Source organism: Mirounga leonina, unplaced genomic scaffold (genome assembly GCF_011800145.1).
Source record: "Mirounga leonina isolate KUSES-001 unplaced genomic scaffold, KU_Mleo_1.0 Mir_94, whole genome shotgun sequence".
Lineage (NCBI taxonomy): Eukaryota > Metazoa > Chordata > Mammalia > Carnivora > Phocidae > Mirounga > Mirounga leonina.
The window spans coordinates 54,857,636-54,876,175 of NW_023270855.1; the positions used below are offsets into that span (position 1 = coordinate 54,857,636).

At 44.8% G+C, this 18,540-nt stretch overlaps 1 protein-coding gene across 3 annotated transcripts in view; it reads right to left on the minus strand.

Annotated features, from left to right (window-relative positions):
* The window catches only part of SAFB (scaffold attachment factor B), a 36,619-nt gene that overhangs the window by 9,195 nt on the left and 8,884 nt on the right, over nucleotides 1-18,540 (minus strand). For all 3 annotated transcript variants that reach the window (XM_034997331.1, XM_034997330.1, XM_034997332.1), the window contains exons 3-13: nucleotides 12,621-12,685; nucleotides 12,333-12,539; nucleotides 9,550-9,612; nucleotides 6,872-6,899; nucleotides 5,416-5,926; nucleotides 4,943-4,992; nucleotides 4,020-4,114; nucleotides 2,177-2,326; nucleotides 2,017-2,099; nucleotides 1,531-1,670; nucleotides 1,267-1,355 (exon numbers count right to left, since the gene is read on the minus strand). In XM_034997331.1, the coding sequence (XP_034853222.1) occupies nucleotides 1,267-1,355; nucleotides 1,531-1,670; nucleotides 2,017-2,099; nucleotides 2,177-2,326; nucleotides 4,020-4,114; nucleotides 4,943-4,992; nucleotides 5,416-5,926; nucleotides 6,872-6,899; nucleotides 9,550-9,612; nucleotides 12,333-12,539; nucleotides 12,621-12,685 (1,481 nt within the window). The remainder of the gene's footprint in view (nucleotides 1-1,266; nucleotides 1,356-1,530; nucleotides 1,671-2,016; nucleotides 2,100-2,176; nucleotides 2,327-4,019; nucleotides 4,115-4,942; nucleotides 4,993-5,415; nucleotides 5,927-6,871; nucleotides 6,900-9,549; nucleotides 9,613-12,332; nucleotides 12,540-12,620; nucleotides 12,686-18,540) is intronic.

An 18,540-nucleotide genomic window follows, 5' to 3' on the forward strand; every position in this document is an offset into this window, starting at 1 on the left:
AGGCTGATGGGCTTCCCTGGGCAGGAACAGTGCCCACGTGCTGGTACATTTTCAGGGCTGCGTGAGCTCACAGGCAGGAGAGAGCACAAGGGAGCCCGCACGGGTCTCCTGCACATGCTGCCTGTGTCTTTTCCCCACCATCTGGCTGTGGTCCTTACGGTACCACTGGAGCCAATCTTAGCTGGGAGTGCCCACCAGAGGCTAAGCCCAGTGGTCCTTAGAGTGAATCACTGAATGTGGGTGGCCTTGGGGACCCTGGACCCATATCTACCCAAGTTGCAAAACTGTCAAAAATTGCACTTATGGATATCAACAGCTGCCCAAGACCCTAATAGCAGGCAGAGTGAAGTGGTAAGAACCTAAGATGGGTCCTCTGTGACTTCTCTGTTCTCTGGAGCATCCGCAAGGAGCAAGAGCGTGGGACTGAGCCAAAGTGGAGACCGGATTTAGAAAGGCAGGAAAGGCTGGCTGAGTTGCACAAGAGTTTAGGAATGCACAATGGAAAGCTGCTGAAACTTTCAGGGGAGGCAATAAAATAGCCATACACAGGCTGATTCAGAAAAAAAAAGCCAACCAGTCCCATATTTGAATTTTTAAGACCACTGCTCTAACCCTTGAGCTATTATGGAACCTTCTCCACCACATCTGAATTTTAAAATCAGCTTTAGGAAATTAAAAAACAAAAAAACAAAAAACAGGGGCGCCTGGGTGGCTCAGATGATTAGGCATCTGCCTTAGGCTTAGGTCATGATCCCAGGGTCCTGGGATCGAGCCCCCATCGGGCTCCCTGCTCAGCGGGAAGCCTGCTTCTCCGTCTCCCACTCTCCCCGCGTGTGTTCCTGTTCTCGTTATCTGTCAAATAAATAAATAAAATCTTAAAAAAAAAAAAATTTCCTCATCAGAATTATTAATGAAAACTTTTAAAACTATTTTTTAGAATGTCAAGACGTCTACGGTTTGAAAAGATATACCATCTTTCTTAAATTAAGCTCAAGAATTCCCTAAACTATATAGAAATGTAAATGAAAGAAATGTGAAATGAGAAAAAGAGAGAATTAATACTCGGGTCCCTGGGTGGCTCAGTCGGTTAAGCGACTGCCTTCGGCTCAGGTCATGATCCTGGAGTCCCGGGATCGAGTCCCGCGTCGGGCTCCCTGCTCGGCGGGGGGTCTGCTTCTCCCTCTGACCCTCCCCCCTCTCATGCTCTCTCTATCTCATTCTCTCTCGCAAATAAATAAAATCTTAAAAAAAAAAATGAATACTCACTCTCTCTTTGGATCCTGATGTTTTGACACTAATAACAGGCACACCTTTAGATTTATCCATCACCACAGTCCGCTCTGTTCCTCGACTTCCTACAGGAAGAAAGGAGTTGTGTAACAGAAGAAACAGGAAACACCCAAATTAGAAAAAAGTACTCAACTCTATGGAAAAGAAACCTAACTTGTGTTGCTGACTGACTCCAGTAAACCATGAAGCCCACCAACCAGGAGAAGAACAAACACAAAGTGGCATCTCCGGTGACAGTACCTGACTTTGTAGTTCGAGATCGCTCTGAGGGGCCAGCTTTCTGATCGTCTTGATCTTTACTCTTTTCTCCGCTTCCGTCTTCACCTTTCTTAACGTCCTCTTTTCTATCAGCTTTATCTTCCCTCTTAAGGTTCGCAGACCTAGAAATAACGTCCCAGGACACACAAGCGTGTTAGATCCCCTATTTAGAGCAAGCAGCCACGACCTGACTCTTGCCCTGAGCACCACGGGACCAGGAGGCTGCCTGGGTTGGCATGGACAGGACGATGAACAACAGGGAGTCCCACCTGCTCTCCCCAAGCACCCCCGGAAGAGTGACTGCAGGAACGAATCTCAGCTACTGGAGGTGAAACCCTTCCACCAAACGTAAAGAAAAGAAGGGATTGAGGGGCCTTGCAGTCTCCCCCAGCTGTATGGAAAACATGCAGAACGGGAACTACAGAAAAGGACCATCTTGGCCACAGCTCCCTCACAGAAGAGCAGTACCTGTCACTGGTGCTGGACTTCTCCTTTTTCCCCTCACCCTCTCTCTTTTCAGAGGTTTTCTTCCCAGTAGGCTCATTTTTCGCCTAAAAAAGAGAATGAAATGCAAGTATTACCTTATTTCCTAAAAGGGTCACATCCCTGGAAGAAAACAGCCACTTACTTTTTCCACTGAGATCATCTTCCCATGGAGCTCTGTTTTGTGCAGGTGGTTAATGCATTTTGTGGCCTCTTCTGCTGTGGACATTGTAACAAAGCCATAGCAGCGAGCTCCAGGACTCCGGGCATTTGTCACCACCTTGGCACCCACCACCTCAAAGGAAAGCACACAAATATGGCTCAGACAGGAGCCCCACTACTGCCCCAACCCCAGATGAAATGAGCAGGGCATCACAGTTCACGCTGCTTTCCTCGGATCCATGAGTCCTGGCGCCCTCCCTAGGGTGAGGACTGTGGGGGAGGCCCTGTTACCCGCTGTCCGACAAGTGGCACCTGACAACTAAGGAGGATAATGCTACTGCCTCACTGCGACTCCTCTGAGGCTCTGCCCCACTTCCGGCTGCTCCTCCTGGGGACCAAGACGGCAGTACAGAGGAGCATCGAGGAAGTGAAATACAAAGCAGGCCGCTGCCGGCATTCCGTTAGCCATGTGGGCAGTAAAGCAAGAAGACGTATCTGCAGATGGAGCCTGAGAGACGACACTTACTCGGAGCAGTAACAAAATTCAATGAGAGGTTTCTGGTGCTACAGGCACATCTTTACATACTACTTAATTTTCCAGGTGACCTCGCAAGCTGAAGTTAGGCACCCGGGCTCAGGGGAGGTACCCCATAAGCCAGCATTCATCCTCATTACGCCACACAGAGACTCAGACCCAAGGGAGTTTCCAAATGGGCTGGCTCCCCGACTCAAAACACCTGAAGCTTGCAATGCACCCAAGACACTGGAGGCTCCAAGGTGACATGTCCCTGCTGAGAGCACCCATCTGCTCTGAGGGCCACAGTGGAATCATCAAAGGGGCCGACCTTGTATTACTGAGCCTCAGGGAATCGCTAGTTCTTTCTACAACCACGTCATATTTAATTTCACTCGTTAGTTCTCGGACATCGATAACCAAGGTAAATACTATTGGTTTTCTGTTGTGACTGGTCGAACCCTTACTACAAAGGTCCGAGCCTTTGGCTTGCCCCAAAAGCTACCTCTGAGACAAGGAGCCCGGGATGGTGAAGAAGAGTAGGGAAGAGACCCAACACAGGTGCTCGGAAACACACAGGGAACTGCAGCAGGCCTTGGGGGCGGGGGGAGGCGGGCGCATCTATCCATCACTGCCACAGTTCACGGGCTGAGCCGGGAGGGAGGACAGGCAAGTGCTGCAGAGGACAAGTGGCCAGAGCTGCCCCAGCTGTGGGTGAGAGCAGGTGAGCTGAGAGTCATGGGGCGGAGGCACCAACAGCTCTGCTACAGCTACACACACCATCTCAGGGAGGCAGCAACTTTCAGGGCCCCCAAGTGTAGAAACGAGGTTCATGGGGGAAGTGACATGCTCCCGGCCACGCAAACGAGCAGCAGAGCTGTGGCCTCTAGCTACCCAGACCAATCTGACTCCACGGGCCCTGCTCACAACCCCTCTCCACAGCCTCACTCGAGTTCTGCACTCTCCCCACCCTGCCCTCTTCTACGACCCCCAAAACCCTCCCTGAGCTGGAGTTTAAGGCTCAAAACCATTAGAAATGGATTCAGGAAATCCTCTAAAATTCAAGTGGTGGCTTTTGGGCCGGGGAAAAGGAAGAAAAAATACTAAGTTGATGTGGGCTCTGGGAGCTTCCACCTCTCTCACCTCTAACTGTGGACAGACAGATCCTTCACAAGCCATAAGCAAACGCGAGCTTAAAGAATGGCAAGGTGTTGTTCAGAGCAGTCACCAAGAGGCGACAATCATCTGCATGTAAAGGCCGTACTACACTGGCTTCAAAACATTCTCTTCTCCAGAAAACCCCTGGTCTTACCTTCCCGTATTTGCTGAAAAGATTCTTCAAATCTGTAGCTCTGGTGGTAGAAGAAAGTCCACTAACCCAGAAATTTCTACCACAACTGCTACGACCTATTTCAAAAGAAAAGCCTGGTCAGAAACACCATACTCACAGGATCCTGAATCTTAAAGACGGAAGTCATTCCAAACCAGACGCTCTCCAGTTGCCAGCACAACCCAAGCCAGCTTAGGCAGGAGGGCCTGCCCCCGTCCTCGCAAAACCCTTGCAAATGGCACACTAGGCTCCCCAGGGCTGCGAGCAATGCCACTTGCGATATAGTGAGTCAGGGGCTATTAGGACCATGGGAAGTTTGCTCCCTCAGAAAGTCACCGAATGGCATTAGGCAGCCCAGTGGGGTGGCTTCTGAACATAAAACAGCTGCTATCAGGATGAACCCAATTCAGAGCCTTCTCTTTCTTGTCGCAAATACCTTCCCACCTATCCCTTGTTTGTATTCTAGGCTGCTAAGAAGGAATCTGAACCGACAAAATGTCTTCTCCATTAGCGATTTTAGTAACAGATACGGTGTTGATAAATCTGAAGTACCAGGTAACCCCAAGATATCTGAAATCAGAAAAAATTTTTCCATTTACAAGTGTCACTGAGGCTAAGGAATCAGCAAATCGAAGGGTCAGTCAGGATTAATGAGCTCAAAGTGTCAAAGTGCTCTAGCCAAAGCAGGAGTCTGCTTCAGATCGATACCTTAACTCTGAGGACCTGGCTTGCTCCCTATAACCCAGAACCTGCAGAGTAAATAGCAGAGGAGTGGAGAAAGGCTTCATGAAAGGCTGAGGCAAATCTGGTTAAGAAACGCAGTACGCAATGAACTAGAACCAGAAACCCCACTGCTGCCAAGGCCAAACATGCTCCAAGAGACCAGTGTCGCCCCAGTGACCTACCCTTTTCCTCTTTGGAAAGCCTTTTTGTATCCGAGTCATCTTCGACAGAACTAGAGACAAAAGATAATGTCACTCCAGAAGGAAAAAGCAGAGACGAAACAAACTCAAAATTATAAAACACGTGCTGAGGTTGCATACCTACCCGAAATTTAGTTCTGAAAAAATGATACCCCGACAAACTTGTATTGGAAATCTGACCTAACCATAAGATTTCAGACCCATAGGAGTTAATTAATTCTGCTGGGCTAAAGATAATTAGGAAGATTTAAAGAAAACAACCATGATAGGTTGAGAAAAGAAAAAAGATTATGTAATCAGTTTAAAATAAACAAAGAGAAATAAAACATTGCTTAGAAGTAAACTACAATTGCATCAGTCTGGCTGGCCAATTGCAGAAAAAACAGCTTATGTGTGTCATTAAATGACCAATGAAAAGGAGATAGCGTCTGGTCTAAAACTGAGAAAAAACAAACCTCATTTTCTGATCAGCGCCCTCACTGGCTGAGGACTCTTTAGGAGCCGGAGGGACTTCATTACAAGCTTCAAAAGCAAACTTCTTCACGTCTTCTTTGCTATCTCTGGGGCCTGGGCTTGAGGCTTCCGGGGGCGCTTCCGCGGCCTCCTCGCTAGAGGCTTCCGTGTGCTCTGAGGCTTTACTACTCTGCTCAACTGGCTTCTCTAGCCCTACAGGCTCACAGTCCGTCCGCGCGCCATCGCCTGGCTGCTCCACGGGCTCCCTTTTCACTACCGCTAACAGGGTGTCTGCCCTGCTCGACTGAGCTTGTGCTGTTGACTCGCTGGCCAAATCTAAATCACCCTCCTCCGGATGGGCGCTGCCAAAAAGGTCCTCTTCCTCCGCAAGCTTTCTGTCTGGCCCCACGCTACTTGTATCCTGTGCAAAGGGCTGCTCCAGCTCGGAACCTTCTTCTTTTACTGGCTCAGATTTACAAGTTTCCCCCAAAATGTCGAGTATTTTCTCATTTTCTACGGATTTAACAGGAATAGAATGGCACAAGGTTTAATTACCAGGGAAATAAAGCAATCACAAATGCGGAACTGGCACGGCTGCCACACTAACACGAAGAGAACTGCTAGCTACACAGAGATTGGAAAACCCGCGGGTACACAAAGTTACACCGGTTTACACTACCTGCGCTCCAACCGACTGCTACAGGAAGCCGCTACGCTACATGGAAGAGAAAAGCATCCCAGAGATTTAACCCCCAAAACCTTCTGGCTGATTCTTGACAGTCTTCATTCTGTCGTCGTTTACACAGGACTCTTCCGAATTTAGCTTCCAAAGTCCAAGGTGCTTAACTGAATGTATCACCATTCACTGAATAGCTCAATTTCCAAATTTCTTTGAATTTCTTTTAACAGAACAGTCCAACATGAAAACCAGAATCTCTTCCATCGGTGCTCTGAGATATTTGCAGTCCAGAAAGTGAATAGCATTTGTTTGGAATTCTCATGAAGAAACTCTTTCCTCTTCTGGAATCCAGTTATGTCTCAATGTGTTAAAATGCATCTCCCTACAGCTACCTGCACTGCCTGAATTAAAAACCACAAAGTTAAGACACTGCCCAATATCACAAGATCTGTTTTGTGGGGAGCACGGGTATTAGCTCGTGAGAGGCATCATGCAAACTCTTTCTACGTTCGTTTAAGTGCCGTTTACGTTTAAAAAGGCATGAGATCGTTTCATCTCATCAAACGTTCTGTAACATGAGAAGTGAGCCACTTTCACAGATCTGGTGATATGGCTGGGTTTCCAATCTCTATGATCCTGGTATGTTCTGGATCGTAAACCTTTAGAACAATGTATACTACAGTAAGGCAACTTTTTAAAATTAAAGAATTTAAATTAGAGAAGGTGGAAAGCTAGAATGGTTCCAAACCCCCGCTGGTAAGTTTTTCGTTTAACAGTACCTGGCTCCAAGGATGGCTCTTCAATTTCCTGCAACAAAAAACATAAATAAGACTGTGCCAGATGAATGAAACCTACAGCTTCTTTACACCAAAAGCTGTAACTAAAAAGGGAATTTCTAAAACACAGACTAAGAAACTCACAAACACAACAGGCGGAGAACCTACTCACATTCAGGACAGAGCCCACACACGACACCGCACCTCGCTTGCCTCTGCCCCAAACCCCAGCCCACCCCCTCCGCCTGGGCTGCTCTCAAGGGGCCTGGGATCTGGCGTTTGCTCCTGTTTGTGCTGCCTCATGTCTCCAGCGCCTGGCAACATTATCACTTTCCATGGCAATGACTGCATCACATGCCCGTCTGTCCCCCTAGACCGAACTCTTAAAAAAGCCAAGAGGGCAGTGTTTTTGTCCACATGTAGTGTGTAACAGAATGCCTGACATTTATCTTTTTTTTTCACTTACTGTAGATGAACTGCTGAAATTTTCAGAGAGTGAGGGAATAAAGGCACAGGTGGTTTGACCCCTGCTCTCAGTTCTCATGGTCCTACCATGCCTGCACCTGGTCACCTGAGCGCTCTTTCCAGGATTACACACTACTCCTCCCTTATCTCTCCCACCGGCGTTTCCACTGTGCCACCTCTAATCCCTAAACATCCCCAAACCCTTCCCAGGAAGCCCTAGCAATCCAGACCACTGCTGTTCCTCGCCTCCAACGGCATCCGGTTTTACCATCCCTTCCCTATCCATCTGCCACCATGGTGAGCACACGGTTCCTCCGTGGCCTATGGCCTTTGGCAATGGCCCCTCACACCAACTCTCTCCTGACAGGTCCATCTATACCCCTCCTCACCCCCAGCTGAGTCCCACACATCCCCCAGCACTTAGCTCAGGGGCCATCTCCTCCTAGAAAGGTTTCTCCTAATGGCTTCAGAGGCTGCCCCACTAAGGAAGAGCCTTTCCCTCACTATGGGGTCCTCAGTGCCTACAGACCTTCTGCATGAGGCACTTCATCCTGGAATTCCAGCCAATACTGATGAGCGCTGACTAGGTTCCAGGCACGTATTTAAGCCCTTTACACACACACGTTAATCATCAGACAGCCCTAACAGGTTGGTACTCTTAGTATCATCCTTGCTCTGGGAGACTGGCACAGAATGGCTGACAAACTGCCTTAAGGATACAAAGCAGAGCCACATTCTGCACAATGGCTGTGTGAGCAGGAGTCCAGGTCAGCCCAGGTCTCTTCCCAACATGGCTGGTGTGTACTTCACACAGGGAGGAAAGGCCCTGTGAGGATGGCGACATTCATCTCTGCACGCACGCCCGACATACCACAGGCACGAACACACGCCTGGGACATGGGGGCGGGAGGTCCACACCTTCATTGGGAGCTGGCCTGCCATTCTGAAAAGCCCCAGGAAACTGTTCACTTTCCTCACACCTTCATTCTATGTATTTTGTTTTCATGCAACGTACCCCACTCTGAGATTTAACCCCACTACTAAAGCCAAAGATCATTCTAGGCAGAATTCTCTCCTTTAACTTTCTCCAGAGAGAAACAAATCTATCCCTGTTTGTCTCTGGAAGGGTTTACGTATTTCCCACTTTAACACAGGAGTCTTGGACCTAGAAAGACTTGAGAAAATGACACCCAGCTCCTCCTTTCCTTTCGGAGCCAGGAATGGATGGTGTCACTTTGCAGCTGGAGAGAGACATCAGCCCTAAAGGTAGGCTGGGTTCCACCATGCTTTCTTGAGGTTTGTACACTCCTTGAAGCTGGGTTTCTGACTTGCCAATAACTAACCTTGCCCTTGCCTGGCTGAAGCAAATGGAGATTGCATCTGAAAGAGGATTTCTAATTAAGCATACAGGTGAATGAAATATGACAACAAAAAAAACCCCCCAAAACAAAAATAAACACTGGCAAAAACTGACTGTATTTTCATTTCCTTGCAAAACTTTCCAATCCAACGAAAATCAGATAGCTATCCAGCTAAGTTTATTCCAATGGTTTATATATCTAGGCAGGCTGGCAGAAAAATTAAAAGGTAACTCAAGACCCACATTTATGTAAATCCTACCTGAAAGTTAGTCCACATCTCATTTGTTCTCATCTAAGATTTAATATTTACACAGATGATACAGTCAAGATGATAAAGTCATCAAAGGAAATCTGTGCATTTTCTATGAGAAAAATTCCCAAAGGCAGAACCAGACCCCCCAAGATGCCACCTTTCCCAGCTGTGATGTCTGTGTTCTCGCCGCCCCACCCTCCTGAGTCCTCACCTGGACCCCAATAATATCTCCTAGGTAGAGAGTGCTCCCCCAACCCCCGCCACCATCTCCCCTTAGTCTTTCTGCAGAGAATGCCACCCAGAACAGATCAGACAGGCAGTTCTTCCCCCAGCAGTCAAAATCAACAAGAACGTCCCCAGACAGGCCCTCCTCTCAGCTATAGATAAGCCACAGTGCTGGTAGGGGAAGCCACGACGATGAGTCCTTTGTAGTAAGCATGTTGTATTTGGGGAAAGTGGAAAACGAAGCCCTCTGAAAATGCCAATAGGTCAAACAAACCTTGTAATGACTTTTACTTGGGAAGGCCATACAACATCTGAAGTGGTCTCCAGAAATGGTAGTCTAACCTTTGATTCTAAAATTACTGAGACATATAATTTACCTGTAATATAGTGAAGTCAGATGATGAAGTATCTAAATTATTTAGGGTTTCTTTGTCTTCGATCTGTAAAATAAACAAAAATACAGTTTACAATGTCAGTATTAGGTAACATGACAGTACATCTGTAAAATGAAAAGTAATAACCATGAAAATCACTTATGACAAAATTCCAAACATGATGCAGGAATCCAAACAGCATTATAGCTTGACTTCACCTCGATTTAAAAAAATGTTATAAATGTATATAGTACTTGCAAACAGACTGGGAGACCCACTATGGTAGCACTGAGGGTTTTAAGATATAAGCCAAGCGAAGAAAGAAAAACAAAGTTTAAGTTAAGCAGAAAAGAGATTAAAACTAAAGAGTACACAGACTCTCCCAAGTCAGTTGGAACACTAGGTTTGGGGGCTGCTCTTCTGTGAACAAGGTCCAGAAACAGACTGCAGAATGGATTCTTGGGATTTCTGGGGCCACCACCACTTCTCCAAGCCCGAACGCTACTGCTACTGAGCCCGCTGCCCCAAGGTGATTCTGGCCAAGACCGAGATGGCATGTCTGAGCACCGGCCTCTTAGCCTCATCAATTTCCAAACTGGAGTGTGGGGACAGGAACACAGGACTGCCAAGGCAGGTGGCCCACGGAGGCCCCTCTGTTGGGGAAAAATGACTGGTATGTTGACCTTCTATTCCAAAAGGTGAGCTCTCCCCAATAAGGTGGGGATTCCCCACACACATAAGGGAGGTTCATAATATTACTGTTGTGAGAACCAAAATAGTTTAAACTGCTTGCTGTGAAGCCCCAAGGTGGTTATATTTTAGGGAGGGGGGGTAATTTTCAAGTACTTTAGCAACAACATGCGTGGCTATACTACGTTTACCCGACTAGGAAACCACCCTTGCGCCACCCCTTCCCTCCCCTGATGCAACCGTCTGCGGACAGTCAGTACATGCTCACAAAGAGCGCTGCACACATGCGGGCAAGACCACCCCTCCTTTCTCTGTGCGCTGAGCGGCAGCACTTTCTGTCCCCTGCCCTATTTCCGCCTCCCTTGTGACAACTGCTTTAGTTCTTATGAACCTACTTATCTCATTTACGTGGTTATGTAACAGTAACAATTGTGTTACTAGAAATACTACTACAATTTTACAGTAACAACAACAGCCCCATGGTGTTGCTATATGCCAGGCACAGTTCCAAACCAGGGTCAGCAAACTCTTCCTACCAAGGGCCAGACAGTAAATATTTGAGACTTTGCAGGCCAGATGGTCTCTGTCATGACTACTCTATTGTTTGAGAAATCAGATGTCACGGACGACTGCCACAAACAGGTATGGCTATGTTCCAACAGCTGTTGGCCCGTTTGATGACTTTAGATCTAAGCTACTAATAAATGTTCATCTATTCAATCCTCCCAAAACCTATTATTTTTACAAGTGAGGTCCAGAGAGGTTAAGTAATTTGCCCAAGGTCACTCAGCAAATTGTGAGACCTCTAGTGAACGGCCTTCAATTCTTAACTTACCCTACTTTCACCAATTTTAATTAACCATCACTGGCAAACATGTAGGATGTTTCCAGACTTTTATGACTGAAGGTATTATTTTCTAGTCAGGGGGGAAAAACAGCCTTCAGAAAGAGCAGCTAATAAGGAAGGGTATGTACTTTGTGTCACTGCTCTAGTGTTTTGGGTACTTTCTACGAAGCCAGCAAATGAGACTTACACCGAAAAATAAAATTACACACCCTATTTGTATCAAAATGACAGTCAATTCTCAAAATCAAACTCCCCACTCAAAGATGACAAACTACTACCTCTCAGGATACTCAGAATCAGTTCTAAGAGGAAATGCAAAAATATTCTAACGAATGGCAAGAGCGGATCCACTAGCAGAAAACAGGGCTTCTTTCCCTTGGGGCGACTCGATATACTCACTGCAAGAGATCTGAGAGCCACTAAGAAATCAAGGTACCTCCCAGGAACCAACATGTAAGGATTGCTACTGAGATGCCTAACAGCTGCTCATTTTCACTGCCTTTTCGGTCTACCCGACAAACACTCATCCTCACAGAAATAATCCAACAAATTATCTGCACCAAGTCAACACAATGTAGGAGTTAAAGCAGACTCTGGACTTAGCCTGGTCTTAATTCTTATTCTCTTCGGAGCTGTGGGCTGCCTGGAGAGACTTCTTTACCTCTTTACTCCCGGATTTCCTCAAGTGGAAAATCGGCAAAATATCATCTACATATGCCCTGTTCTTGTTAAAGTATTGAAGGACATCTGCCGAATGCCTGGCAAACTGAATTCAATAAATAGTACCCATTATAATTGTAGTATAATTAGATTTGTTTCTAAAATGAAAAAAACTAAAGCTCTGAAGACCGTGTCAAAGCTTATTTTATGAAACGCTGACTAGGAGGAAGGCACGGATCAGCTATCAGGAAAAGGTCAACTTTCAACCTCTATTTTGCTATTTTCAAGGCATGCGAACCATACCACCACAGACCAAGCTCCTGTAATAGGAAGGTCTCTGAGAGCGTCCCTGAAATGTTTAATGATGCATTATGCAAACAGCACATACTCCTGGATCTCACCGAGACACTTCTCAACAAAGTGTTTTCAGATTGTCTGGATTTTACACGTGAACAGATTAAGCACCATCCCACTGAACTAGCAGTAAAAGAGCTCAATTCCAAATATAAACCTTATCATCTCTCAGGACATTTGAGGAACGGATACATTCACGGTGCATCCTAGAGAGAGACACTGCCGAGTTACCTACAGCATGTTCTTGAAGCTGCTCAGGAAGCTCTTTCATTTCTCCCTCGACTAGCTCTCTACTATCGGACAGGGACTCTGGGAGGTTATCTGCATCATCGTCTTCTACACAGTCTGCAACACTTCCATTATCGATTTCTGCTTCATCCAATACACTGATATCCATCATGTCAATGTCTTGCAAGTTCTCCAAACTAGTTTCAACATCCTCCTGTGACAAAACAAAACACAACCATCACATGACTGCCGTAGGTCATTCACCAAGTTGATTCACTGACAAGGCTGCACATACCTGTCCATCCCCAGAGTTTTCCTCCAGCCCATTGTCTTCCACACCCTCTTCTTCTGGTTTACGCCCTGAAGAGAGAATAGTTTACAGCACCAGATCAATGATCTGTATCTTCCAGAAGCAGTAACTTTTACAGGCCCTAAGCATCACAGAAGCAGACACCAACACCTGTAGCACTTCCCAATTTAGAAATGGTAATCCTGGAAGGGTAAAGGCCTTTCGGGACAGAGCAGCCCGCGCCCCCGTCCCCCTCAAGCAGAAGAGGTTCTGTTCTCATCAAGTGGCTGTGCAAGTATAAGGAGCTGGAAATGAGTACTTAGTAAGGTGAAGGCAGATCAGACCTGTTTTAATGCCTGGCCATTGCGTCAAGTAGCTTTGGCTGTGGGGAAGACAGTATTTCATACAGTGTGCTGTTTTTTAGTTAAGAAACATGCGGCATAGGGGCGCCTGGGTGGCTCAGTGATTAAGCGTCTGCCTTCGGCTCAGGTCATGATCCCAGGGTCCTGGGATCGAGCCCCACATCGGGCTCCTGGCTCAGCGGGGAGCCTGCTTCTCCCTCTGCCCCTCCCCCTCCTTGTGTTCCCGCTTTGTCTCTGTCAAATAAATAAAACTTATTAAAAAAAAAAACCAACAAACAAACATGGGGCATATTTTCCCATAGAAACTGACACAACAAACTATAAATAAGCAGTAAGAAAAACCATTCGTAATTTTACCACCTAGTTATAGCCCCCATGTTATAATGACATACAGACATCCTCCTCTATTCTGCTATGTATATACATGCACTGTATTTACTGTATAAAATGACACTGTACCATCATTCTGTGATCTTGTCACTTACTATGTTATGAACTTATTTCCATATTCTTTAACAGCATTATATAGATACCATCATTGATCTAATTAATACGTATGCGTGGAAATTCAAGAAAATGCTTATAAAGATGAACATCCTGGCAGTTCTTTTTGTACATAGGCAATTACCATTTTAGAGCATATTTCTAGAAATGGCATTCCTAAGACAAAGGGTGTGTATATTTTTAAGACTTTTATTAAAAACAAAGAACCCACATATCATCAAGATGCCCCAGAGGAAGGTTGTTCCAATTCATACAGTTCCATCAACAATGAATACAAGTGCCAATCTTTCTGAATCTGTTAAAACCAGCTTTATTTCTTACCCTTGCCAATGTTCTAGGCAAAAAGGAATACCTTTTTAACCTGAATTTATCCTTAGGTTGAGTATTTTTGTTCAGGAGGCTGGACTCATTTTCTGGCTCACATTACAGTTTTTAGACAGATTTGACTCCGTTGCTTTGAAAAATGAGGAAATAATTTCCCCTTAACTTCCTTCACTCAACCTTTTAGTATTTCTTACGGAGAGATTAATTTTAGAACATTCACAATCTGTTCTGAAGACAACAGTTCACAGTGGGCAGGCACATTGGCACATTCATCTAAATAGCATTTTATGTGGAGATTTGCCTTTATTTTTTGTATTAATTATAAGGATGAATTTAAAAAAAAATAGAAATATGTAAAGGATAATAGAAATGCCACGGCTGAAGAGAAAATGGAAATCACTAGCCACGATAATCATGAAAAATGTAGGGGAAAAGTGAAAATTTTGATCTAAGAACAGGCCCGCTAAAATTAAACTGATTGACTCTTTTCATTGTGAAGAATAAAATCCCACGTATGAAATACGAGACCATGTCTCAAAAGCAGTGTAGTACCCAGTAAGGTTACATGCTTTGGAGCTATAGCTCCTTATCACAAAGGCAATGCTCAACTTCTTTTGTGACTTAGTCACAAAACAAAAAAAAACCTCACTTCCCTCAAGACCTTCTTCCCAACCTGAAGATGGATTTCTTAAGGCCATTAAGTGTTTTTTCAAGAAATATAAGAGAAATAGACATTAACTTGCTTATATTTTAGGATTAAACTTGTAAGTATATGAAATGTGTAATATTCAGGGCAAAAAAAGGCGGGAGAAGGAAGACAAAAAACCCAAACCTAATCATTTATACCATAACTGAGTTTGGTTTTTTTTTTTTAAAGATTATATTTATTTATTTATTTGACAGAGAGACAGCGAGAGCAGGAACACAAGCAGGGGGAGTGGGAGAGGGAGAAGCCGGCTTCCCACGGAGCAGGGAGCCCGATGCGGGGCTTGATCCCAGGACCCTGGGATCATGACCTGAGCTGAAGGCAGACGCCCAACCGACTAAGCCACCCAGGAACCCCTGATATTTCCATATTCTAATTTCATTCAGAAATATCTTTCAGGAAATCTGAAAGGTTTTTCAGGAATATATTATTTAAAAACATAGATCATGACACTAATAGTAGAATTCAATACATTATGTGCAAATAGCCTTAGTGGCTGGCTGGGAACACCACTGCCATTTTGTAATATCTAAGACAAAATATGCCTTGAGCTTTAAAAAATGTCTGAACTCACCTCAATGGTCTCTATGTAAATATACCAGGAAGTTGCACCAGCAGCATTTCCACAGATTTATATTTGATAAAGCTAGTATCATTCTAGAATATATACATTGGTTTTATCCAGTTCTATCCCAGTTACTAGGAAAAACCTAAGTAGGTCACCACAAACTTGCAACCCTTTCTTTCTCTCTCCCTTTCACAAGAGAGGCAGCAGGTTTCCAACAAGCAAAATCAGTTTTCCACTTTCACAACCACCTTTGCTCCAGAGCAGTAGCACAGATACACGGCAGCCTAAACCTCTTGGGGGAGGGGGAAATGCTCTCAAGTAAGAAAGGACCAGAAACGTCAATGGAATTCATGGTCTTAAAATCATTTAGTCTTGGGGCGCCTGGGTGGCTCAGATGGTTAAGCGTCTGCCTTCAGCTCAGGTCATAAGCCCAGGGTCCTGGGATGGAGCCCTGCATCAGGCTCCTAGCTCAGCAGGGAGTCTGCTTCTCCCTCTCCAGCTCCCCCGTGCTTGTGCTCCCTCTTTCACTATCTCTGTCAAATAAATAAAATCTTTAAAGAAAACCAAAAACAACCCCTATAAAAAAAAATTAATTTTCGGTATATATAGAAAACATAACCCTGGCTGGGAAGCTTATCAAGAAGCACTATTTGGGAAAAGGCACCCAACTTTCTTTTTCTTTCTTTTTTTTTTTAAAGATCTTATTTATTTATTTGACAGAGAGAGAGAGAGACAGCGAGAGAGGGAACACAAGCAGGGGGAGTGGGAGAGGGAGAAGCAGGCCTCCCGTGGAGCAGGGAGCCCGATGTGGGGCTCGATCCCACGACTCTGGGATCATGACCTGAGCTGAAGGCAGACGCGTAACGACTGAGCCACCCAGGTGCCTCAAGGCACCCTACTTTCTAAAAAGGAAAAAAATGCGCTTAAGCCAATGCAGAATTGATTTGAATGAAAAATACAGCTATCTAGAATAAACCAGAATGCGGTCTTTAGTACCAAGGGAAAAGGTGCCGCTCAAATCCTTTCTCCAGAGGAAGGTCCTCTTCGTTCCCAGCCTCCAAACTCTAAGGCTCTACTTGCCCTGCTCTGGCATCCCTACCCTGTCTCTAGCCAGCTCCTCTTCCTGGCTGTACTTCTGCCTCAGGGATCATCTCCAAACGCACCGGTTAGACTGCCTCCTCGGACTTCTGCTCGGATTCCAACACAGCACCCCGAGTGGCCTAATGCATGTGGGCAGGTCGTTACTTTTAAAACGTATTTGATTATACAAATACACTTATGTAATTATCCACTCAAAGAGTCACACTCATTTCACTGTCAATTTTACTTCACTAATAAAAGATTCATGCTCATAAATATTTTCTTGCACTACATATTAATCCATCCCCATCTTTTACTTCCTACTGCGAACGTTGCTTAGTTTAGTGACCCCAGTGCAAAGAGGCTTTATTAATTTACCATATCCAACAACTGCCCATTTCCTCACATCCTTGCTAATATGGGATATTAGGAACAGTATAAATTTTTATAAACATAAGAGACAAAAATGATAATTCTATTTTTATATGCTTTCCTTCAATTACTAGCAAGATAACCTTTTTTTGTATACAGGTCATGTTTGTTTTTATTTTATCTGTGAACTGCTTATTCATAGTCTCTACTTGCCAACCGGACTGCATGTTTTCTTTACTGAGATGTAAGAATACTTAACGGTTTCTAAATATTCATATTCTATAATACTTTTTTCTAAGCCTGTTGCATCTGAATTATTTATGTCTTTTGCTGAGAGGATTAAACCTTTTATGCAGCTGAGTTTGCCTTTTTGTCTTGCTTTTAGTGTCATTTCAGGTCTCCCTCACCACGGTGACTATGAAAGTGCTATCCTAGCCAGAATTTCTATTTGCCATGGAAGGAGGAAGAACAGACCTTTCCCCACCATCAGATAGACAGCCAACTGTTCCAGCATCATCTACTGAAAAATCCTTAGAGCCACCTTAAAAAAAAAAATTTTAGGGGCGCCTGGGTGGCTCAGTTGTTAAGCGTCTGCCTTCGGCTCAGGTCATGATCCCAGGGTCTTGGCATCAAATAAATAAATAAAATTTTTAAAAATATATATTTTTTAAATAGGTTCCACACCCAACATGGAGCTTGCACTCACAACCCTGAGATGAAGAGTTACTCACTCTAACAACTGAGCCAGCCAGGCAACCCCAATGCCACCTTTAAGAGGAACAAATCTTCAAACTTTCCACTGTTTGATGTCCTACTATTAAAATTCTTTTTAATATTTAGAATATTTAAAATTGTTTTTACTATTTATTCTTTTTTTTTTTTTTTTAAGATTTTATTTATTTGACAGAGAGAGACACAGCGAGAGAGGGAACACAAGCAGTGGGAGCGGGGGAGGGAGAAGCAGGCTTCCCACCAAGCAGGGAGCCTGATGTGGGGAGCCCAATGCGGGGCTCGATCCCAGGACTCTGGGATCATGACCTGAGCCGAAGGCAGATGCTTAACAACTGAGCCACCCAGGGGCCCCAATTTTGGTTATTCTTATACACTTTCTTTTTAGATCAGCTTGGGGCTAATCGACAACTTTCTAATATGAGATCATCACATCTACGAAAACTTTCTCAAAATTAGTTATGTCACAGGTCTTAAATATTTCCTTTTACTTTTATTTTGCCACTTAAGAACACTAAACATAGATTTTTTTATATCCATCTTGCTTAACTCTTTGACTCACAAGTATCACTGCCACCTGCAAAATCCAAGAGAATCAATTAATAAACAATTTTAACTAGCTAGCAAATTTAGTTGGTGCACTGCTCTTATTAGCCAGGGCTTTACTTTTTTCACATTTCTGAAGCTGTCACTGGCTAATTTGATTGCTTCATCAGCATTTAATTTCATGAGGCATAGTCAGTCCAACAGACCTTACAAACCCAGCACTGGCCTACAAGGTACCATTCTCCACAAAAAAGAACAAGGGTGCCTAGAAGAAATGGCTGATTCCCAGGGTTCAGCAGGAAAGTACAAGAGACTGGAATACTCTATTCTGCCAGAAAGTAACAAAGTGCTCAAAGAGTGATATGGGTATGTCAAAAAGACACACAAGTCAGCTTGAAGGGCTCTCACTGGAACAATCTGAACATCAAAATAATCATCACAAAGGTTTATAACTTACAAAGTAAAAATCTCTAAGTTTCTCACTGATAAATAAGGAAGAAGGGCAAGCCATCCCTTATGGCAGAAAACCAACTAATAAACGTAGACAGGATGATAAATTTAGAAAATCACCAGTGGAGGGGCACCTGGGTGGCTCAGTTGGTTAAGTGACTGCCTTCGGCTCAGGTCATGATCCTGGAGTCCCAGGATCGAGTCCCGCATCGGGCTCCCTGCTTGGCAGGGAGCCGCTTCTCCCTCTGACCCTCCCCCCTCTCATGTGGTCTCTCTCTCTCTCTC